The sequence below is a fragment of the Cydia amplana genome, chromosome 11 (assembly GCF_948474715.1).
Source record: "Cydia amplana chromosome 11, ilCydAmpl1.1, whole genome shotgun sequence".
Taxonomy (NCBI): Eukaryota; Metazoa; Arthropoda; class Insecta; order Lepidoptera; family Tortricidae; genus Cydia; species Cydia amplana.
In genome coordinates, this window is record NC_086079.1 from 6,764,386 (window position 1) to 6,788,377 (window position 23,992).

Sequence of the window (23,992 nt, forward strand, 5' to 3'; positions counted from 1 at the left end):
TTGCACAATAACACTTGAATGTAATTCCCATAATTAAATCAACATAGTGAGTAATAATTTCTTAAGCAAGTATGGCTTCACATAGTTTACATGTTTGCGAATCAATAGCCCTCTTCAGTTATCTGCGATGTCTTGAAGAATCGCAGTCTACATTTATATCACTAGTAAATTTATATATAGCCATTCATATTTCTGAAGTGTATGCGCATATTGTTTTAAAAATGGAGGAAATAAGTTATTTGCTAAAGTGCTCAGTGAATGAACAATCCAATTTTAACAGGACACAGTTTTTGACAAATGTATCTTTAAGTATTCCTAGTGTACCTCTGCAAGTTTCCAAAACAGTTGGACTCGGTGCCATTGTAGGTTTGCTGTTGGTTACAGTGGCTAACATCATATTTAATCAAAAGGTACCTGCATTATTTATAATTTAATATCTGGGAGACCGAGCTTTGCTCGGAAAACATATAATATCTCAAAAATTAGCGTTTTCCCAGAGATAAGACCTAGCTAGATCGATTTTTCGCCCCCGAAAACCCCCAAATACCAAATTTCATCGAAATCGTTAGAGCCGTTTCCGAGATCCCCGAAATATATATATATATATAAATAAATAAGCAAGAATTGCTCGTTTAAAGGTATTAGATAGATAGATAGATACATAGCTCCAGTGCTAAGTAATTATACTGACATACTTAACAATTATGTTTTTCAGTTCCGTACCATTTTCTCTGCACCTTCATGGAAGAATGATAAAAATTTCGGAAACTTAAACGCAAAAACTCTACCCCGAGCTATAACTCTAATCGTCCTAGCGTTAATGCTGCCATTGATAATAGTGTTTTTGCTCTTAGCATTAGTGTATAAACTTGCGTGTGCTGTGATCATCAAGAACAAAGACAAATATTTCGTTGGTTTCCTCGATAGTTTCGATGTTTTCTGGAGTTTGGAAGACGATACCACGAAGAGTGTCATAACTGTTCTGGGAGTCATAGAGTCTGATTCACCTACAGCTCTCGTTCTAAATATCAAACATAAGCTACTGAATATTTTCCCCAATAAAGCCACTGATAAGCTATTCTTCAGAAGAAGTGAAGAATATGGATTTTACTATTGGAGACGCTACAGCAGTATCGATATAAATCAGTATGTTGAAATGGTTGATTTTCCAAAAAACTCTGACACGCTAAATACCGAAGACTTAGAAATGTTAATGACTGAAATATCAAATCAGTCGCTACCATACAATGATGAGGCGTTATTTAAAATATTGGTGACCAAGCAGAGGGTTAGTAATTATGGCCAAGAAAGAGGTGAATACGGTATTGTGTTCAGAATACATCATTCAGTTGGTGACGGCGTTGCTTTGATTGAGTTTCTATGCAAAATATTAGCTGATGATAAAAACGATTGCGCGGTTAACATGTTTTCGAATGATGAAAAGTATAATAATAGAATCCAGGAGTCTCCAAAGAATTTAATAGATATGATGGAGAAATTATTAGAAATGCCAATTTGCTTTGTAGATGGGATTATTCGGAAACCAGATGATAATTCCCTACACGGGCCAGTATTGTTAGGTGAAAAAATATTCAAGTGGACAGAATCTGATGAAAATTTGTTGACAATGGTAAAAGAAATTAAGGACAGTGTAGATAACATGAAATTTACGGATGTTTTAGCGTCAGCTTTATCAAGTGGCTTGCACAAATATTTTTCAAAGGTAAATTGTGCTCGTAGGTAAGTTAAAGTAAATTTTATTTCTTGAACCTCGATTCCTAATATTTTGTACACTTCTAACAGACGATGACCCACATTCCAAAGGACGTAGCGGTTGTATTGCCAGTTAGATTTCCTCCAGCTACGATAGTTGACAATGGTCTGGTTTTGGAAAACGATTTTAGCGTGACTATACTGGATTTACCGGTGAAAACGGGCAAAAAGGAAGAAGTCAAAAAACGTTGCGATGAGCTGCGCAGAAGTGCTGACCCTTTGGTAAGTGTCATTGCAAAGTGACGCGATACTAATGTAACTTTACCTAAGTATTATTTTTTAATAGTTGAAAACGATGGTAAAACAGATGAGTAGGTAATAATAGAACTTACAGAAGTCATTCGTTCGTTTTTCTTCCAGACTAACTATTTCCTCCTCAAGATCTTCAACAGCGTCCTGCCCAAACAAGTCCTGCTGCCCGTATTCAACAGCAGCCAAGCAACCATGGTGTTTAGCAACCTGCCTGGGCCGCGACGCCTAAACATTTGCGGAGGCAATACCCTCAAGAAACTGGTGTTCTTTGTGCCATTGAAAGGAAATACTGGTGAGGTTACGGCCGTTTATCAACGTTGCAAGATAGTTAAATTCGTATTATCGCCGTCATAAGATAATTTTACATATTTTTCACCTAAGAGAACAAGAAATAAAGCAAATTGGTTCCAACAGCTTTGATCTACCTACAGTAGGTATGTTTAGTTCTCTCTTAATGATAGGCTTTACGTGTCTCGTCGTCGTTTCCATCCCATCCTTCTGTTTTTTTCTTAGCGAATTTGACATTCTAGGTATTAGATACTCTGTGAGAACCAGTTAACCTGGCCCATTCGTCGGTTAGGAGAACTTGCCACGCTTGATTTGCAAATCAGTCCTAGATAGCTGTTCTTATATAGTTACATAAAATAAATTAAATAGGTAAATAAATATTGGGACCGTATTACACAAATCAATTAACCTATCTCCACAGTAAGCTCAATAAGGCTTACTTAAATATGTTGTGGCTATATTCGACGACGATAATTAGGTATGTAATATATATCATAGATAAATACATGAATAGGTACCTACATAGAAAACACCTATAACTCAGGTACACATATCCGCGAAAAACACAAATAAATGCCCTTACCAGGACCCGAACCCGTGACTAGACTAGGTGACCGTTAAATTATACTGATTAACTGTTTCTTTCACACTTTACAGGTCTAGGAGTGACTGCGCTCTGCTACGATGGCGTTCTCCGCTTTGGCGCGGTGGCCGACTCGGCGCTGGTCTCCAGCCCCGACCAGCTGGCCATCATCCTGGACGGCATGGTGGAGGAAATACGGAGGATGTACCAGATGGTGCGGTAGTGGGGGGGGGGGGGAAGGTTTAACGGCTTGCTGTGGCTTCTCAGTACAAGGTAAGGTCAATGCGGCTAATTCCGTCATAGGGAGTATTCAGCGTTTTTCTCGATCCAGGAACAAAATTGCAGCAGCGATTTTAGTTTTAGTAATCAAATGCAGATGGTTTTTTTTCCTGCGATTGAAAATCAAAGAAATATACGCTCGTTGACGGAATAGTCCCTATGACGAAATTAGCGCCACATTTACCTTATGTTGTTTTATGGTATTCTATTAACTAATAATAATTACATGTCAAAAGTTTAAGAGTGATACGGTGGGATGTCTATTGGCCAGAAATGTATCTACTTTAGATCCGAAACGAATAAATTACAAAACTATCTAGTAACCAGAAACCATTCGCTTTTAGGTCAGTGGGCCGTGCGTGTCGAATGTAAACTGCATTGCTGATACTGCACTTTGTTGCAGGATGGAGACAGTCAACTGTGGCCGTTGTGGATCTACCTCGAGTACCTCGACTACTATAGCATTAAAAAGTTTTTCATTCATGATGGTATTAAATTGAAAAATTTAACGTAATATGTCATAATTACAATTAGGTACCTTTCGTATGCCTTGAAGTGTTCCGTAAGTGTACGTCCCAGACAATGTGGACTGTAATTTACAATTTTAAGGTTAAGTAGCATATATTATTTTGACAAGGGCATACCTACGAAGGGTTGATTTTTTTTTGGCACAGTCGCCATCAGATACATCGGAGCGGCCAAGGTGCTCAAAAATATCTAAGCATGCACTTAACGTCTTGGTAATAGATGCTTTGTTCAGATATTTGTGAGCGGTCAACTTCAATGGCGACTGTCCCAGACAAAACGTTTTTCCACGTCCAATGAAACGTCCAATAATATTTGTTAAATAAAGATTTATTTTATTCAATGATATGACAAACCTTATTTAATTCTTAATAATATTCGTATTATAAATAATAGGTGCCTACTAAATAAAATTCTAATAAAAATTATCCTCTCGTGGGATTAGTTTTTGAGCTTGGGCTTTCAAACGAAGATTTTCTAAGCATAGATTGTTGCATTTTTGAATCTGAAATATGTTAATTGGGATACCTACATTAATAATCAGTTGATTAGTCGAATGTAAGTAAGTTTTTTGTCAAGAGTTCATATTTAACCTCGTGCGACCCGATGTACAGTCAGCTGCAGACAGAGGTGACTCCCCCTGGATTGTTTGCAGGGGGGGGGGGGGGGTCACCTCTCTCTGCAGCTGACTGTACATTAGAATGAACACTCAGTTTCGATAGAATGTCAACCTTATTCAAAAATATAGTAGGTAGCATTTCATTTGTCTCGTAAAATTATCGAAAAAATGAAATTCAACCCAATTGAAAATACAACAAGATACAAACTTCCTTGGCTATAATTTTGTATGGTAGGAGGCACGAGGTAATTCTTGAACGAGCGAGCGGAGCGAGAGCGAAGGTCTTGGGCAAAAATGCTTTCGTATAGGTATCTGGCTGCTGAGGGCCTACCGCAAACCACGTTCGACGTGTTGCCTCTCTGTCGCACTTGTAAATTCGTACGTAAGTGTGACAGGGAGGCAACACGTCGAATTTGGTTCGCGGTAGGCCCTCTGTTCCCCTCTACAGCAATGATTTATAACTCAAGATAGGTTATAGGCGTTCCAAAATTGAAGCGCTTACCTTGTGACAAATTGGACAAGTTGCCTTTAGTCGCGACTGGACAAGCGAGAAATGTGCACGTCCACACCGAAAGAGAAAGAGACGACCTTATGTTTAGCAACGATTGTGACAAAGATGGATGGAATGAGAAAATACATCAACAATAACAAAATTCTTCGTAGGCACAGAAATAAATAGGGAAGTATTTTTTGTGCTCCTCAAGTATGAGTATAACCTATCTAGGTTATATAATATCATTGCTCTACAGGTCGCATTTCTCAACCGATTCTCGTGTGAGTTGGTGAGCCGGTTCGACAATTTTAAAGATTTTTGAGTCTATTCCGTTATATGCAATTTTTCAAAATGGCGGAGTCATGGGGATACGGCCTACAGCTTACGGAACCACTTTCTATATAAATTTCCAATGCAGATGGATAGGTTAGATAACACAAAACTTTTAGTGAAATTCTAGGGTAGTGCCCAGCAGTGGGTTATGTAAAATTGAGTCAATTTGAACTGGGGATTGGTATTAAAATAGTCACCTCAGCAAGCAACATGGCTGCTGCCCCATGCCGTTCAGTCCTCATCGCTTTCTTCAGACTTGAGTCGAGTTCGCGCCTGGCTCGGTCGGCTGCTGATATCAACTTCTTCACTGCTCTCTTCAGCTGGTGAACTTTCTTGGAGTATGCGTGTTTCTGATACAAACAATCAGAGTTACAACAGTTTTCGGTATGTAAGTATTTAAGTTAACCCTTATCAAGGCTAATATCTATCGGTATCTAAGACTTGCCTTTGCTTTGCCCGTGACTTAATCCGCATAATAGAAGTGCTGAGGTACCTGATCCTCGCTGTAAACATGGACCGGAGTTACTTCTCTGCAGCCGAGCTTCCTAGCTCCTCTTTAATCAATACAGTTAGAAAAATACGGGTAGTCTGTCTCGCGGGCGAGATACTGTCGCGCCCCTCCATGTGCTAGGCCTACAGGAGCGTGCGCGCGAACTTTATGATTGTCCACTGTAGGGCCCCGACTTTGTAATTTAGTAGTTCTAGGTAGAGTAGATGCCTACTCTTCATACTTCACTTGAGTAATTCTGTCGTACGTCACCATGGCAAGCTTTCTCTCCCGCAGTGGCATGTACCTACCTTACTTCTCCCTAACAGCATCGTATGAACATCCCATAAGTTGCGTGTGTTACCTACTTACTTCAGTTCAGTGTGCTTTGTGCTGGCGGTCTCGCAGCAAGATGAGTACTGCCTGGCAGAGCAGGGAGTTGTAGCGTTGATTCTTCGCATCTGCCGAAGCTAGCGAGCTTTCATACAAAAGTTAACAGAATGTACGTCACCATGGCAAGCTTCCTTTCCCTCAGCGACATGTATTTCTCCCCAACAGCTAATAGCATCGTATGGGCGTCCATGAGTTGCGCATGAGTGGAGTTGGCAAGGGCCTGCAGGCGCGCTACCTCCGTGTTCTTAGCGTTCGCGGTCTCGCAACAAGACGAGTACTGGCAGAGCAAGGATTTGTAGCGCTTTGCTAGTTCTTCGTATCTGGTGAGAATTTATTAACAAGTCGACTTAATTGCGCATAGTTTAAGGTTGAAATTAGCACTGACGTTTCATGACTGCGCGTTCTTGGCCCTGGGGAAAGACTGACTAACGTCGGGGCCTGGGAAAAATTACAGCTTATTTGATACGCGATCAAGGGTCAGTTGCACTAAACCGTCTGTCACCGTTAAAACGTTCGCAAAATATTTTTGTATGGGAAGTTTCATAGCTCACTGCTGACTGGCATTGATCGGTGATGGGTCCGTCAAATTATGGTTGGTGAGGTTAGTATAATGATGAAACAATACAAATTTCTAACAAACTTGTATAGGTACCTACAGTAGTAAGCAGGTACGTACATATTTCTATGAGATTGGAACACTTAATGTTACTTATCTACTGGTAAATGGTGGACTTACTGATATTGAAGACAGACAATACTCATTGTCGACCACGATTCTATGGCTCCGTAGTCTTGCGTTTCAGAACCTTAAATGGAAGACGTGAAAAATCTTAAAACAGTAGGTAACCTACTAAAACTGTTTATTTCTCACTGCATCCACCTTGACGCTTTTCTGTTTTGCCCTATGGTTGACTGGTAGAGAATGCCTATAGCGGCATTAAGTCCGCCTGTTGTACTCTTTTTTTATGTGCAATTAAAGTTTAAAACATATAAAAAAACCTTAAAACGGTGTAGGCATACGATGCTTGCTTGTTGACTATTACTAAAATTACTTACAGAACTTTTTTTATAGCCTATTTGGTGTGTCACTGCTGGGCAAAGGCATCCCCTCGTTTACAGAACTTATAATTAAATTAAAACCTGATGATTGCCCTGTCTTCTGGTTTTGCTCATCGCTCAACCACTCATTAATTCCGTGGTCTTTATTATGTTCATGGACGTGCGTGCTCCTACATCGCATCAGTTCGTTCTCGTATTTAATCGTTTCTACCAGGCTTTCTTGGAGGTCTTTCAAGATGCTCCGAGCATTCTGAAGGCCGTTCATGAAGTTCTTTTGGCGGAATACATCTTGCTGCAAACGTGAATGGATATTTTATTTTTATTTATGTATAGACTAGTGCCCTGTTTATCAAAAGCTTGTAACTTGTAGCTTGTAGCTTGTAATCCAAGTGGAAGTCCCTTGCTAACAAAAGCTGTCAAAAAGGGACTTCCACTTGTATTACAAGTTACCCGCTTTTGATAAACAGGGCACAGGGGCCCATTTCTTAAAAGTGACTTGTAATACAAGCGGATGTCACTTTTTGACAGCTATTGTTAGAAAGGGACTTCCACTTGTTATACAAGTTACAAGCTTTTTATAAACGGGCCCCAGGGGTCTCCAAACTTTTTTACCCAACGGCCAGAGCCAGGCATTTAGTTCACCCGCTTCGTTGTAAGGTTGATGTGGCGAAGACCGTCTACAAGCTTTTTCGTCGCTTTTAACTCTTGCGTTTGTACACATACCTACTCCATTTAATTACCTACCTACAAAACAGAAGGTCGGTAGAGCAGGAATTATGCTAATTTCTGACTGTTTCTGAGCGACGTACGTAAACAAACACGAGAGTTCTTGCCCTATGATGCGGTCTTTTCAGCAATTACTTAATACCCCACATTTGACATTATTTGTATTTGGCTAGTAATCTGTAGTTGAACGCCCATTTTAGACCAAACCCTCGTTTAAAATCTAAAACTTACAGGGTAGTTATTGACTGTAATGTTTTTTATACTATCTGCAGTGTTTAGATTATTCTTTATTTGATAGTCTTGCATTTTTAGAAACCAAGTATACTTTTCGTAGCAAATTCATAAGGTTATTTACAAACAATGACAAGAGCACTTGATGAGCACTTGCCATGAAATGTGTCAAGAGATCTGAAGGTCGATATCAAAGAGTAAACTATAGTTGGTCAAACCAATTTGTCAGTAAATAAGAACCAAAAAAACTACTCATCCTTTTCTTTTGATGCTAGTACTAGTGTAAGACAAAGATAGTATGATTATCTCTATGTTTGAAATGTGACAGTCCTTTGACAAACATATACAGGGTGGTCCAAACCTTGACGTCCAAAATTTTTTTTTAGATTCCTCTAGTCGTGGGCTATCAGAATATACCCCATGTATATTAGCCGATTTTTTGTAGTTTTCGAGTTATGAAATTTTGAAGTTTTTTTTGGTGAAAATTTTGGGGGTGAAGTAATTTACTCATAAAAAAAACTATTAGATTTTTTAAGATGATTCTTCTTGTAACATACTCCTTAATAAATGACGTAATTATTAAAAAAAAATCAGCGTCCTCACGTTGATACAAGTTGTAAAAAAACATGACAGAAATAATTTTTTTACACTCAGGCATGTCAAGCTTAGATTTTGCGCTTAAATAAAAAAAAATATTAGCTGTTACAAGGACTTCTGCTGATTTTAAAAACTGATAGACCCTAAGTGTTTTACAAAAAGGTAAAAAAAAGTGACACTTAATAGTCGAAATTTGACAGAATCGGCACTCAAAGGAGCTGAGGTCGAAAGTTCCCAAATTAGTGAATCACAAAAAAATACGGTTTTATTATTCCTAACTTTAATAAAACACAGAAATGACCACGATGCATCAATGTTGTGACATGCGATAAGCGAATCATCATTTGGGTAAGCTTAATCATTATCTTAACTGGACCGGTGTCGCGGCGGGTTGTTATTAGGGTTTGCTCCCGGGAAATACCGGTACCGAAAGTACCGGGAATTCCCGGGATTTAGAGCCAAGCAAAGAACCGGGATTTCAAATTAAAATCCCGGTACTCCCGGGATTTTCGGGACTAAAATTTCCGGTATAATATTTGACTGCTTTCTGTTACTTAGCATGAAATATCATGTTTTATAAAGAAAATAAATATATTTTATCAATCTAAGGCTGATGGTAATTGCCCGGTACCGAAAATACCGGTTCTTTTAAACAGTACCGGTTCTGCAATCCCTAGTTGTTATCTACAAAGGGTTCATTTTTACCTGCTCCCACCCCGCCGACTACTGACTCCATCTCACGACTCCTCTCCATCACACTATTGTTTAATAAGTTCACCTCTTTACACACCCACACACACACCCACACACACACACCCACACACACACCCACACACACACACACACACACGCGCACACCCACCCACACACGCACACACGCATTAAAGTGTGTGCGCGTGCGTGTGCGCGTGTGTGTGTGGGTGTGCGTGTGTGTGCGTGCGTGTGTGTGTGGGTCTGTGTGTGGGGATTTGTGTGTGTGGGTGTGTAAAGAGGTGAACTTATTAAACAATAGTGTGATGGAGAGGAGTCGTGAGATGGAGTCAGTAGTCGGCGGGGTGGGAGCAGGTAAAAATGAACCCTTTGTAGATAACAACCCGCCGCGACACCGGTCCAGTTAAGATAATGATTAAGCTTACCCAAATGATGATTCGCTTATCGCATGTCACAACATTGATGCATCGTGGTCATTTCTGTGTTTTATTAAAGTTAGGAATAATAAAACCGTATTTTTTTGTGATTCACTAATTTGGGAACTTTCGACCTCAGCTCCTTTGAGTGCCGATTCTGTCAAATTTCGACTATTAAGTGTCACTTTTTTTTACCTTTTTGTAAAACACTTAGGGTCTATAAGTTTTTAAAATCAGCAGAAGTCCTTGTAACAGCTAATATTTTTTTTTATTTAAGCGCAAAATCTAAGCTTGACATGCCTGAGTGTAAAAAAATTATTTCTGTCATGTTTTTTTACAACTTGTATCAACGTGAGGACGCTGATTTTTTTTTAATAATTACGTCATTTATTAAGGAGTATGTTACAAGAAGAATCATCTTAAAAAATCTAATAGTTTTTTTTTATGAGTAAATTACTTCACCCCCAAAATTTTCACCAAAAAAAACTTCAAAAATTCATAACTCGAAAACTACAAAAAATCGGCTAATATACATGGGGTATATTCTGATAGCCCACGACTAGAGGAATCTAAAAACAATTTTTGGACGTCAAGGTTTGGACCACCCTGTATATTAGGAAGTCGATATCTTATCTACAGCAAAAAGGGCATATACCACAGAATAACTAATATTATCATGCCGCGATCAGAAAGGGATTAGAAATAACAGATTTCCATACACTTACGTCAAAATCAATATGGATTGACAGCTATCTCAATCCCTTTCTAATCGCGATTCAGTAATAGTACTACCGTACATATACCCACTGTACACATTGGGCCAAGGTGTCGGGCAAATGATAGGGTCAGGTGAGTCGGGTCAGCATTGAAGGGCTAAGTATGCTAGTTTGCGACCAATGGCTGTCAAAGCGATGAGTATCGGATTTTTGCGCCCCAAAACATCAAAGGACTTGGCACCCTTATAAACAGTTTTCATTCATAGCTCAGATCAGGGGCACGTTTCTCAAAAGCTTGTAACTTGTAATACAAGCGGATGTCACTTTTTCACAACTTTAGTTAGAAAGGGACTTCCACTTGTATTACAAGTTACAAGCTTTTGATAAGCAGCACAGCTCTACACTTTCCGTTTCTTGTAAAAAGCTGACAATATTATGTCTCTACTATTTACTTATATAGGATATAGGTACCTATAACTTATCCAGATTTTCGTCAAATGAAAACAAAATTCAATTTTAAAACAATTTATTCAACTACAACAAAAAGCATAACTTTTTATAACTAAATCAGTCTAAAAATATTCTATCTCCAGCAACTACAGTTCAAAAATATCACTTAAGAAACAAAAATTCAGCTACAACCTACAGTATGTTACCATATTGATAACTATCATTGGCTCAAATAATCTTTGGACAGCAATTTCTATACGAAACACAATATTACGATTTACGAAAGTACTGGTAATTAGGCCGAAAAAACCAATAAGTATAACTTTTTTTATAATAATGACAGAACTATTTTGGTATCAGGGATCTCTTCATACAATTAATGCAAACATTATAATATTTTATTAAAGTTTTAAATTATTAATGTAAGTAGGTAGAGTACCCCGCACTTCATTTTGTCATCTAACAAGAATGTAGTACAGTGGTATCCTAACCTGGGGGTAATTACCCCCGTGGGGGTAAAACTCGTATTTTACGGGGGTAATAAGCTAACCTAATATAACAATACAACAAACGTACACTTTTTTTTATTACCATTGGGAGGAGGGGTAAAATCGGGTTCCCTAGTTAGTCATAGGGGTGACCGGACTGAAAAGGTTAGGAACCACTGATTTAGTAGGTATGTATCTTCATAGTAAATATGGCACTTTTATCTAGCGACGTCTTATCGTCATTCATAAATTGTAACACATCCTTACCATATTTAGCTGCACGATATATAAAACCTCTCGCGTCAAACGATGGTCCCTGACAGTTCCTTCAAGTCTCTTTGGTTGGGCTTAATTAAAAAAAAATTGGATAATTATGTTTTTAAAGTGCTTAACTTATCTACATAGTTACATTTTACGTGGTAGCTACTACATATAAAATTGAACTGTCTTGTCTAGGGACCATCATACGACGCGAGATATAGTAACCAAGTAATGGACAGTTAATGCTGTCCATATTTGGCCCTCGATTTTAAGACAAACAACATTATATCTGGATCTATTATATTATTTAGGTATATAATGTTTATTACTCTGTGTCTGCCGTATTGTGACAATTTTTGGTTTACTTAGATACAAAGCATACATTTTTGTCTGAAAATTCCATAACCCACAATAATACTTCCAGAATATGATTCGCATATTTATATTTCTGTACAGATCATTAATTATAAACATGATTCAGATTTATTTACAAATGAGGATGATTGCGAGCCGCCTAGCCTATTTAACAAGTGTTAACATTCGACTGTCATACGTCATACCCAATAGGATATAAAATTAATAAACAATAACAAATTAATTAAGGCCTGCCTGTGTTAAACAATATATTGTAAAATAGTATCAAGTGGGTGGATCAACTATTTCTTGTTGTTATTCTGTCCGGTCAGCCAAGAGACAATAGTAGCACAGTTTGTTACAAGACATTGTACACCACCTTCTGACACGCTTGGTAGACGACCCTCAATGGAAAGGGTTTATAAGTATAACAAAAAAGCGTGTTTGGTGAATTTAAATTAGGTTTTAAAGAGTGACCCAGGAGAACGTAACCATGGCAACGAGTGACAAGAAAAAGTTGATTCACCCAATTAACCAATAAGCAGAAACTAGTAAACTAAGGACTGCTTAGGTAAATTACTGATGGTATAGACCTTTAGATCGACAGTCAACACTACTTTACTAGTTTCTGCTATAAGTAGTTTTGAATGTCAACGTATTCTGAATAAATTTGAATACTTGAATGTATAAAACCAAAAGCATTAATAGCGTCAAAGACATCCTTATCACAATGATATAAGGTGCAAAATGTAAACATACAGTGTCCAGTGGCAGATTTCCCATTTCAAATTCAAATAATTTTCAAACGTAAAGTGAAGGGAGACGCGGAGAGTTTACGAGTAAAATTAGTTTCGTGATTTCCAAAAAGTCTGCATTTATAAATAGTTTTGGTTAACATGTTCTAGGTTTTAAAATAAAATTTAGTAAACGGAAATCTGCCCCTGGACTATAGGAATACAGGTGTATAATTGTATATTTGATGCCAACCATGCAAAGAATAACGATCAGATCACATAATATGTACAAATCACATCCATTTCCTGTTCTCATGAGAAACAACATATATGTACTATAGGATTAACTCATTGGCTTAGGAATCATGCAAAACTTCAAATATAAGTAGTCAATATAATTTCATGTCAAAATTTTAATAATAAATTTTCAAATTTAATAAGAATAAAAACATGAATAAAATATATGTATTTAAAAAAAGTTCAAATTTCGACGTGAATAATCATTGCGAGATAAATAAAATGTTGTCAAAAGTGTGAATATCTCTTGCATTCACGCTAGGTATTACAGTCGTCATCAGATATATCGGAGCGGCCAAGGTGCTGACAAATATCTGAACACACCTCTGTTGTCAAGGCGTTACAGTGGGTGTCCAGATATTTTTGAGCATCTTGGCCGCTTCGATATAACAATACAAACGATGCTCTACATATAAAAAGCATGTGTTTCGATCATAAAATAGCTAGTCACTAGACTGTACAATACAAACGATGCTTTATAATAAAGAATGTGTGTCGATTATAAAATAGCTAGTCACTAGCTAGTAATACTTCCGTATTCGAACTTCAAGATATTCACAAGAGACGACACGTACTAGATCCATTCTAGATACTTATAGTTTAGATTTCAACTAGTTCTCTTTTGCAGCGCAATTCGGGCAACCAATGTCACTTTTACGATAGATCGTGTTAGATATCTATTAGATGTGAATTAGATCTCTAAGTAATATCTTGTGGAAATCGTTCAAAAGTATCTCCAGAATCGCGGAAATGTCACTTTTGACAGGTTAGATCTTAAACATATCTTTAACGTATCCGAATCGGGCCCATAGTCACACATCTCCTTCATGTAATACGTCATATCACGTATTGGATTCCTCTGTAAAGTGGTATTGTATAACACTGATTTAAACTTTCACGATTTTTACACATTATTAAATTGTACAACGGGACTTAATCGCGTATCTAAGTTTTTAAGATTTATCTCCGACGACGATTTAGTCTTCTCCGAGACCACGGGGACAACGCCGTCCTCGAAACGTCGGAGGTAAAATCTAAGTTTTTAAGATTTATCTCCGACGACGATTTAGTCTTCTCCGAGACCACGGGGACAACGCCGTCCTCGAAACGTCGGAGGTAAATCTTAAAAACTTAGATACGCGATTAAGTCCCGTTGTACAATTTAATAATGGTATTGTATAGTTGATTATAAAATAAATAAATAATAAAATCTTGCAGCCAATAAGGTCAATACGGATAAGTGAGGCTTAGCTTCACATTGGCGCCTGTTTACATATTGATTAATGTTTAATGTTAGTTGATACATTTGCCACTAAACTTAGTTTAGTTTAGAATTAAGTACTTACTTTAATTTCGAAATGGCGATGTATTTTTATTGTGTCATTTTCTTGACATAAAATAGAAATTTTATTGACTCCTTTTAATTAATTTCTTATTATGATTGTGCTTGTTTAAGATAAAATGTAGATATTGACGATGCAAAAGCGATCCAACAGATCCTACTTGAATAGATTGATTTTATTATCTTTATCTTTAAAAACACGCAAGTAGCAAGAAGTTAATGTCTGAACTCGCAACAAACACTAGTCCATAGGTAAACAGAGCCCGTACCATAAGTCACTTTATTGTACACAAAGGATTTAGGAAGAAATTACGCTATCGAGAACGTAATTTACTTTCTATACATCTCGTTTGCACTAATATGCGAGTACGAGCGCGATGTATAGAAAGTAAATTACCATCTCGACGGCGTTTATGTCAGTGCCAAACTGATGGTAGCCGTACAGGCCCCAACCACACTTACCCGTATTGACCTCTTGACATTTCTACATCAAGTTAAACATTCTGGAAGACATATTTATCCATACTTAAGTATGTATGAGAAACATAAAATAAAAATATTTGTTACCCTGGCGATGGCGCCATGTAGGTACTAACATCTGAGACGAGTTAACATTGTAGACAGTAAATATATTTACAAAGTTACGTAGCTACGAAACAAAATAAAAAGGTAAATGGTGTCAATTTAGTGAGGGTTTATTCATTTAGCCAGATTTATTTGGACGACGGGGTTTATTCATTTAGCCAGATTTATTTGGAGGACGTTAACTAAGTTATCTTTATATAGGTATAGGTACATTAATTAGTGAACTCCATAACTAAGCGTACTATTTTAATGTAAAAGTATCATGAGATTCAATTCGAGCTACAAGTACACCATCTACATAATTTTTTTTTCATTCCGAAGGAACGTAACTTCGTTCCAAAGAGTTATGTATTGATTGTAATAGAGAGGAAAAGTCGAAGATAACGTTTTGCCCTCTAGTTTAACAGCGAAACAGATAGCGCTGTAGTGCGCACCGCAATACAGCGCCATCTGTTTTTATTCACTGTCTGAATTGACAAACGTCAACTTTAGAAAATCAGACGTAATCTCGTTTAGCTGTTATAGATGCGAAAGTAGCTTTGTTAATACGGAGGTAAGCAATCTTTATTAACTAACTCATCTTTGACAACAGTAACAATATGAATTATGATCAATCTTTGGTGTATTGTATAACAGCTAACATGATCATCATAACATGAATACTGATCTATAACAATAGTAAATATATGTAAATTAAAATCCATGTCATAACCATTATCTATTATGAACAAAAATAATTTTAATGTAGGTATGTTCCTATCTAGGAGATAGATATGAGCGCCGCGCCGGCGCGCCGCCGCCGTCGACAAAATTGTCGCGCCGCCGCCGCCGACGCTGCGCTATCGGCGTGGCATCGGCGTGACCTTGGTAGTTACTACTACTTTCGGCATCAGATAATATATTTTTAATCGAGTTTAGATCATTAACGTCGCCACTTCGAATAGTTTATAGGCATTCAAAAGGTATTTTAGGCCCCTATAATTCAAAATATGACGCTGCGCTATCGGCGTGGCATCGGCGTGACCTTGGTAGTTACTACTACTTTCGGCATCAGATAATATATTTTTAGTCGAGTTTAGATCATTAACGGCGCCACTTCGAATAGTTTATAGGCATTCAAAAGGTATTTTAGGCCCCTATAATTCAAAATATCGAAGGCAAATGCAAACTTATCTAACTAGTAACCGCGCTACTAGTCTTGGGGAAACGAAATTATTTAATATCAATTTTAACATCAATATGCTTGTAATAAACATACTGATTTCCTTCCATTTTTATTGTGGAACGTTCCACATTACAATTTATAGATTGACATACATACATACATAGATTGATTTTTTCATTGTGATTGACAGACATATGTCAATCACAATGAAAAAATTAACTGTGATCAACTCTGGGTAACGTGACACTCGAACCCAAATCTTTGGATTACCGATCCAATGCATAACTAATTTTGCCAGCTAACTATCCGTCATTTACCGCGAATTTAACCATTGCAAGCATGGTTAAACGTCTTTAAAAGGTATAAAATGGGGTTAATTTTGAGATATTAAGCGTTTCCACGTCCAAATGTCCGGCCGTGGGCTTCGCACGGAATGGCGTCGGAATCGGGTCTCAATTAAACTTGGCCACTGTTCAAATTTCAAGCTTTGCTCTCTCGCAGCTCAATCTTTGGCCTTGCATCGCTCGCATGGAATTAAGCCGCTATCTGAACCTGCAAGTTTATGGCCCTGTTTGGAGCTCTACTTTCGGCCTGTTTTAAAACGCTTGAGCATTGGTCCTTATCCGATCTTAGCTCCATTGCAGCTCGGCCTTTGGCGTCGCACGAATGCGCCCGCAGGAAAGCTCCAGATCTTTAACACTATGGCTTCAGTCTTTATCGGCCTGCGCCCTTGCTCTGCTCTCTTGCAGCTAGGCCTCGCACAGAAGCGCGCCGCAATCGGCGCTCCAGGCGTTCGGCCGTCAGCCAAGCTTACACTTGGCGTTCGATTCTTAGCTGTATGCTTACCTGCAGCTCATCCTCTAGCCTCGAATTGGGAGGCGTCGAAATCAAGTCTTCGGTTACATGGAGCTCGGCGTTGGGCCTCACTTTCTGTCATACATCGGTTTTGTTGAATCGATATTGGTTAATGACGGAGCTCGATTTCTTTGGACTGTCGACAAGACGTTTCCCTGATACAGTCAATCCGCAATTTTTAACTTAGCACAAAAGATAAGGGCCTCGCTAAGATCTTCCGGCCAGAGCCTCGCCAAGATTAAGATCGCTTCTGATGCCGCGCGATACCGCTTATCCACAGTTTATACGATATAAATTTTTTTCGTACCATTATTCAATAAATTATCCTTGAAACTAAAAAATGCATTTATTTCATAACTTTCTTACAGCAAAAACATGTTTTTTCGGTAAAATTTTGGTTTGAATTCTTTTTTCATTAATCGAAGGTGTTTCAAGGCCACGCCGCCGATTCGCCGCCGCCGCCGACCAATTTTGACCGGCGCGCCGCCACCGGCTATATGCCTATCGGCGCTCATATCTACTAGGAGATAATAAAGAATAGAAACATCTATATAGGACTTATAGGACATAGAAAATACATATATAAATAAAAATTATGCCTATACTCTACGACAAATCTTAATCAAAAAAAGCTGAAGAGTAAATAAAAAGTGGATCAACTATTTCTTGTTATTATTATGTCCCGTTAGCCAAGGGACAACAGTAATAGTTTAAAAAGTACCTTTTTGCTACGGAACCCTAGAAAATGAAAACATCCTACAAACATGTTTAGGTGAATTTAATCGTAAAAACTTTGTCCACGAATTAAAGGCGTCAACTCACGCGCGGCTATAGCCATATGTCAACCTTCCGTGTCCTTCGTGCATGCCAACAAGGTCCCCGATGACGCGCCGCACATGATAGGTGTGACGTTAAGAGTTAAAAGTTTTTGGCAAAACTTTAATTTTTGGTACAAGCTTTTATCGCTGACTGTACTTTTCTTACGACACATAACTAACACTCATCAAGACAATTCTAAAAACCCCTAACAAAATTAGGTTGCGTTGTCTCATCACAGAGTTCCTATGGCCACCTCCTGTCTCCATCATCAGATCAGCTCGATGGTACCATAATATTGCATTGTCACCCGACTTACATGTGTATGCAAAATTTCAGCTCAATCGGAAACCGGGAAGTGGATCAAATTTAACTTGCAAGATTTGATTACAGACAACGGGACAGGTAATAAAAGATTGTAAAAAGTGACCCAGGAGACATAACCATGACAAAGAGTGACAACTTACCAAGAAAATGTTGATCCACTCAGAATCAAGACCAATCTATTCGATCTATTTGCTGTGTGGAGGCACTTAATATATCATTATTAATTAATTATGTAAGAAAATTTGTCTTTTTACAATCACATCACTGATTAAATGGACACATGAATATTCAAGTTGGTTTAGTTAGCGACAACAACCAATTGTTTTGTTTTTATTTCTTTTTACTTGGTAGGTACTATGTCGAAATTCTAAAATTGTCTATCTGCGTCTCTGTCACTCGTGTATTTCAAGAGCGAAAAAGATGCACATAGATTTCCTTCCAATATCAATTTTGGTATCCCCAAAATTTGTAAGAATAGGATGCTTGTAAGTTGGATTTGGTTATTTATAAAAACAATTTTGATAAAACATTTTCGTAAAAATTCTATGTAGTTTACTTAGTTTTGATTTATATTTAAATGGCCACAGAATGAGGCTAGCAGCTAAAACTGCATTTAAAACTTTGGCTTAAAACAATTGTTTTGGAAATAAAATATGGCTTTGGTTATTTCGCAATAGACTAGTTTCCAAATGGGGCAGAAACAGAAATAGATACTCTTCATAAAAAGTTCCTACAAATATTTAGCTAAATGTTAAAGCGCTATTTTCCCACCCACTCTGTTGCCAAGCCTGGTTAAAACTCATGCCAATTCAGATTCATTTAATATACTTACAAATATTTTTTTAATATTTTCCCATTTTTTATTGATTTTTAATTTGTCTATTGGAAACTAGAATTTTGTAAAAACAAAAACAACTCGATAAAGTCCGTCTATGGTAAGACTGCAACTTGGCAATGACAATGTATGAGCGCGCCATATTTGACATTGCGGTTGGATTGCAGACTTAGCGCAGACATATAAGAACGTAATACACAATACAACAATCTTACAAAATATTGGTTCGTAAAACAATGCTGGTCGCAAACGATTTGAGCTTCTGGAAATTGTCACTTACGATAATGAAATGAGATCCACAATCAAGTATAGGTTACTAAATTTAACATTAGTATTGAATACACAGCACACTATTAACAGAATTCCTTTTTTTCTTTATGTTCCCACTTCTTGTGAAGTCTTGGCAAATAAACATATTGGGGAAAATACACACCTAACCAAATGGCACAATGGATTCCAATGATAAATTAAGGATTTACCAATATTTGTGATGTTTTAATGATAAATACAATGTCATAATGATTATACAATCTTCCTTTTGATATTTCGTGATTAAATTTGTACTTTTTTTACACTAAGACAAGCCTCAGCCATACACCAAGATTAATGTATTTATGAAGCTCCTGGCACATGCTACAAACCCCTCTGCAGACATATGCATGATGAGGAAGTCTATTTTAAACATGTCTATATCACAATCAAGGTATTAAATATCGATACGGACAAAGTGACAAAAATATGTACACACTACCTTAATGTATGAGCCATAAGGTCGTGTATACTTATTTTTGGCATTTATCAGTGACTATATTTAATAACTTGACTGTACATCTTCTTTCTCTTTACAGATTTCATCATATTAGTGCAAATATAGTCCTACATATCTATTGTTTTACAGCAAACTTTAATACATATATGATATCCATATCAAAAATCAAAAAAATCATTAGGTTCATGAAGTTGAAGAAACACGGCCAAGAGAGGTTTCAGGCTCAAGTCTCAAGATGTGACTTCAGATAATTTAATTTTAACAAGCAGAAACGTCTGCGACCGATGCTATTAAGCTTAGAATAAATTTAAAAGTGGAAAAATTACTGTCTTGGGTGAGTCTTGAACTCACAGACTCTTGTGACTTCAGATAGTTCAGAAAAATAGACTTACCACACATCAAGCACCGCATGAGCTTATAACATTGTAGAAAAATTTAGTAAACTGTACATGATTGTGACTTACGCTAACATACTAAGATGTCCCATCCGCACGCAGCTCAGAGGGAGTTTGTGATGTTCTGGAACAGCCGCTTACCCCACCACGTCTCCAGGTCGAAGGGTTTGAAGTCCTGCAGCACGGGGCTAGGGTCGTCCTGGTAGTACAGGCTGGAGGGCGGCACGGGTGATGAGCTGCCGGATGCTGGGAACGTTGAGACTATTTTTTTATTCAAGGTTGGTTTCATTTTTTATTTGTTTATTTAAACTTTATTGCACAAAATATAGAAAACAATTTACAAATGGCGGACTTAATGCCAAATGGCATTCTCTACCAGTCAACCATAGGGCCAAACAGAGATACCTACAATTGGTACGTGAATATATTGAGTTAGGTATATAGTTTATTTTAAAACTTCAAGCTTATTTTGAAATACATTTGAAATGGGATTGAAGAGATAAGCAGAAAAGTTAATTAAACGAATTAAACTAAACTCTAATGACTTTTTCCATAAAATTTTATTAACACATTTGGTGTTAAGGATGACTCACGTTAGACCGGGCCGTGTCCGGGCCGGAGCTTCCAACGCTTACTTTTCTATGACAGATGACAGGTATTCACATGATGCTTTCTGTAGAAAACGAAGCTCTGGAAGCTCCGGCCCGGACACGGCCCAGTCTAACGTGCGTCATCCTTTACTCTTCTCTTAATCCATACTAATTGAATGTGGCATGTGCCAAACGATTTATACTAAGTTTTATTTTTTTCTATTGTATCAATAAAGATTAATTACCAATTGAGGTTGTAGGTGTTGATGGCTCGCTATCTCCATATGCTGATTGTGTCCAAGCTGAAATGCAGAAGAAATTTTCAAAAAAAGGAAAATAAATGAATGGATCTTCGTAAAATGAAAGGGAATTGATTTGAAAAAAGAAATTATTGGAATGTAGAGTAAGGAGGAAAGAAATATTAGCTCTAAAAATAAATATTATCAATTATCATTATTAGGGAATGAAACAAATTTATTAGATTGAGTAAAAAGGATATTAAGATCATTTTGCAATCTGCGTGAGATATTGATTTTGAGGTTTAGTTTTATTTGTTTACAAACTTCCAATGACACTCACTTTCACTAATAAACCTGATGAGCTCCTCATGCTGTGGGGTTATCACGTGGTGTTGTATTCTTTGGTGTATCGTCTTTTTACCGTTGGAATGAAATACTGGTTTGGGCATACTGAAATCAATGCAAACAAACATTGTGAAACAATTATAAGACCAAATCGTCTTATTAGAATGCTATAAGAGAGTTTTCCCACAAGTTTCAGTGATCTATAACTCAGGTTTTCTTATAAAAACGGAAATAAACACGGCGATTCCAATTAGGTTATGTAAAAACACTGATGAAATATTTGGTAACATAAAATACACTGTTCAACAAAACACTTTCACGCACCTCATAATTTCTCCATTATCAGATTCTGAAGACTTCCTATTATTGTCTTTGCGGCTATCTAGCCTTTCCAAATTCTGTGAAAGACCTGAAAATCAAAATATTCAAAATTATATCGCCGTATGTCACGAGAATACCGCAATGCCGCAAAGGGCATACGGGGATATGATATAGGATAATTATTACCTCTTCTTGTTTTAGCTACAATTTTGCTGGGTCCTTTTGAGACAGTATACATTTTTAAATTTAAGTTCAAGTTAAACAAAACAAAAAAAATAGTGGTGGAAAGTCACGCACGAGTTATGAGACCTCTGAAACCTATATGTTGCCATTTAACAAGTAACTTCAAGCTTTAGTAGTTTTTACTGATAAACTGACAGGCAAAACTACTATACTTGGTCAACCAGATCTTGTCAGTAGAAAAAGGCGGCAAATTTGAAAAATGTAGGCGCGAAGGGATATTGTCCCATAGAAAATTTGAATTTCGCGCCTTTTTCTACTGACTAGATTTGCTTGACCATCTATATCTATAGCTCCTGAAATCCACCCAACTTGTCAGTAGAAAAAGGTGCCAAATTCAAATTTCCAATGGGAAGTCAAGTCTTCGGTCTTCGACCTCATTCGCACGAGCGATTTTTTAACGCGCGTTAAAAAAGCGTTTGAATGACACAGATGATATCATGTTAGGTACCACATGTGTATTTATTGACACGATGGCCGAGGCATTTTAAATCGCGTTGTTGGATTTTCGACTAAGCATTGGTCATTAAATCGAATTTAGCGTGCGGACTGATTCAATTTTGATAGCCTACACTGTGCAAGTGCTATTTTAAATGTCAAACTTCTATGAAATTACTAGCTTTTGCCCGCGACTTCGTCTGCGTGGAATTAGTTTCAGCAGTTGGAGTAAGTATAGCGTATAGCGCCTGGATAAAAAACGTAATGGCATTAATATTGAGCATAATATGCTTATATCAATTAGCAGGCAATTCATTCATTTTCTCATTTCCACTCCCCTTTGCACTGTCTTTAGGGATGACTTCCGACATAAACTATCGTATGTCCTTCCCCGGGAGCCCGGGACTCAATAATATTTTATTCATAGAATATTTTAATTTCGCGCCTTTTTCTATTGACAAACTTGCCCATGAATCTAGTATAACTGGATCAGGCATGAGAGGTGGGGAAAATGACCGAACGGGATAGTCTTATGTATCTTTCAGTAGGAGTAGCAGCGAAAGCGCTATTATTGTTTGTCTTGGCACAGTCTCACTTTTTTTTTTAATTCCCCACCGTAAGTTTAGTATGGATTATGGTAGGCAATAAATAAATTCGACCAATCATAGTGTCGCATTGGGTATGTTTCTCACGGACGCACGCGTATAGCACATCTATAGGATCCTACCATCTATGATCTTGCCTGAAAATATGTAGTATGGTAGAATATAATTTTGTTAGCCTGGCAGCATTATTATGTACACGACAATCCGTTCCACGCAGGTATTGTTTGCGGGCTGTCATAATAAAAATACCTTTTATAAATATTTAACGTCTTTACAAGTGGTTTACAATGCGTTAAGTATAGCTGGTCAACCAAATCTTGTCAGTAAAAAAAGGCGCGAAATTCAAATTTTCTATGGGACGATATCCCTTCGCGCCTACATTTTTCAAATTTGCCGCCTTTTTTAACTGTCAAGATCTGGTTGACCAAGTATATCTGTAAATATTATTTGGGTTCTATTAAGTGAGATAATTTTTTAGTTTTATTTTTAACTAGGTGGTGCACGAAAATGTCAATCTCATCTAGCGTCCACACGTAGTACAATTTTATCATCATTTTTAGGGTTCCGTACCCAAAGGGTAAAAACGGGACCCTATTACTAAGACTCCGCTGTCCGTCCGTCCGTCCGTCCGTCCGTCCGTCCGTCCGTCCGTCCGTCTGTCACCAGGCTGTATCTCACGAACCGTAATAGCTAGACAGTTGAAATTTTCACAGATGATGTATTCCTGTTGCCGCTATAACAACAAATACTAAAAACAGAATAAAATAAAGATTTAAGTGGGGCTCCCATACAACAAACGTGATTTTTGACCGAAGTTAAGCAACGTCGGGCGGGGTCAGTACTTGGATGGGTGACCGTTTTTTTGCTTGTTTTGCTTTTTGTTGATGGTGCGGAACCCTCCGTGCGCGAGTCCGACTCGCGCACTGCCGGTTTTAGTTTTACGGTGACATGACATTCGAGCGCTCAAAATTTAAAAAAATGCCCCAAACGCGGATAATTAAAAATCTGAAATCGTTATCGGCCTCTCTATCGCTTAAAAAATTTGCATTTCGAGCGACAT

The 23,992-nt window shown here is 37.6% G+C and overlaps 3 protein-coding genes across 3 annotated transcripts; 1 reads left to right on the forward strand and 2 right to left on the reverse strand.

Annotated features, from left to right (window-relative positions):
• Positions 1–218: 218 nt before the first annotated feature.
• On the forward strand, positions 219–3,153 carry LOC134652402 (uncharacterized). The gene is made up of 5 exons (XM_063507581.1): positions 219–410; positions 716–1,723; positions 1,804–1,995; positions 2,134–2,317; positions 2,971–3,153. Exons 1-5 carry the CDS (start codon positions 222–224, stop codon positions 3,117–3,119), a joined length of 1,722 nt encoding a protein of 573 aa, XP_063363651.1. The 5' UTR covers positions 219–221; the 3' UTR covers positions 3,120–3,153.
• An 872-nt stretch (positions 3,154–4,025) lies between these two features.
• On the reverse strand, positions 4,026–8,162 carry LOC134652264 (uncharacterized). The gene is made up of 6 exons (XM_063507435.1): positions 8,042–8,162; positions 7,166–7,376; positions 6,762–6,831; positions 6,144–6,345; positions 5,343–5,495; positions 4,026–4,205 (listed from the first exon to the last, which is right to left on the reverse strand). Exons 1-6 carry the CDS (start codon positions 8,114–8,116, stop codon positions 4,116–4,118), a joined length of 801 nt encoding a protein of 266 aa, XP_063363505.1. The 5' UTR covers positions 8,117–8,162; the 3' UTR covers positions 4,026–4,115.
• An 11,992-nt stretch (positions 8,163–20,154) lies between these two features.
• LOC134652177 (MAPK regulated corepressor interacting protein 2) lies at positions 20,155–21,992 on the reverse strand. The gene is made up of 5 exons (XM_063507341.1): positions 21,836–21,992; positions 21,653–21,737; positions 21,324–21,433; positions 20,990–21,046; positions 20,155–20,400 (listed from the first exon to the last, which is right to left on the reverse strand). The coding sequence occupies exons 1-5, from the start codon at positions 21,885–21,887 to the stop codon at positions 20,258–20,260; spliced, it is 447 nt and encodes a 148-aa protein (XP_063363411.1). The 5' UTR covers positions 21,888–21,992; the 3' UTR covers positions 20,155–20,257.
• Between the last annotated feature and the right edge of the window lie 2,000 nt (positions 21,993–23,992).

Coding starts and splice junctions, on each gene's coding strand:
- LOC134652402 (XM_063507581.1), top strand. CDS start 222: ATGGAGGAAATAAGTTATTTGCTAAAGTGCTCAGTGAATGAACAATCC. Junction 411..715: donor ACATCATATTTAATCAAAAG/GTACCTGCATTA, acceptor TATGTTTTTCAG/TTCCGTACCATTTTCTCTGC. Junction 2,318..2,970: donor GCCATTGAAAGGAAATACTG/GTGAGGTTACGG, acceptor CACACTTTACAG/GTCTAGGAGTGACTGCGCTC.
- LOC134652264 (XM_063507435.1), bottom strand. CDS start 8,116: ATGCAAGACTATCAAATAAAGAATAATCTAAACACTGCAGATAGTATA. Junction 7,377..8,041: donor TTACAGTCAATAACTACCCT/GTAAGTTTTAGA, acceptor TCACGTTTGCAG/CAAGATGTATTCCGCCAAAA. Junction 6,346..6,761: donor ATTGTCTGTCTTCAATATCA/GTAAGTCCACCA, acceptor AATTCTCACCAG/ATACGAAGAACTAGCAAAGC.
- LOC134652177 (XM_063507341.1), bottom strand. CDS start 21,887: ATGTATACTGTCTCAAAAGGACCCAGCAAAATTGTAGCTAAAACAAGA. Junction 21,738..21,835: donor TGTAGCTAAAACAAGAAGAG/GTAATAATTATC, acceptor TTTGATTTTCAG/GTCTTTCACAGAATTTGGAA. Junction 20,401..20,989: donor AACACCTACAACCTCAATTG/GTAATTAATCTT, acceptor CAACGTTCCCAG/CATCCGGCAGCTCATCACCC.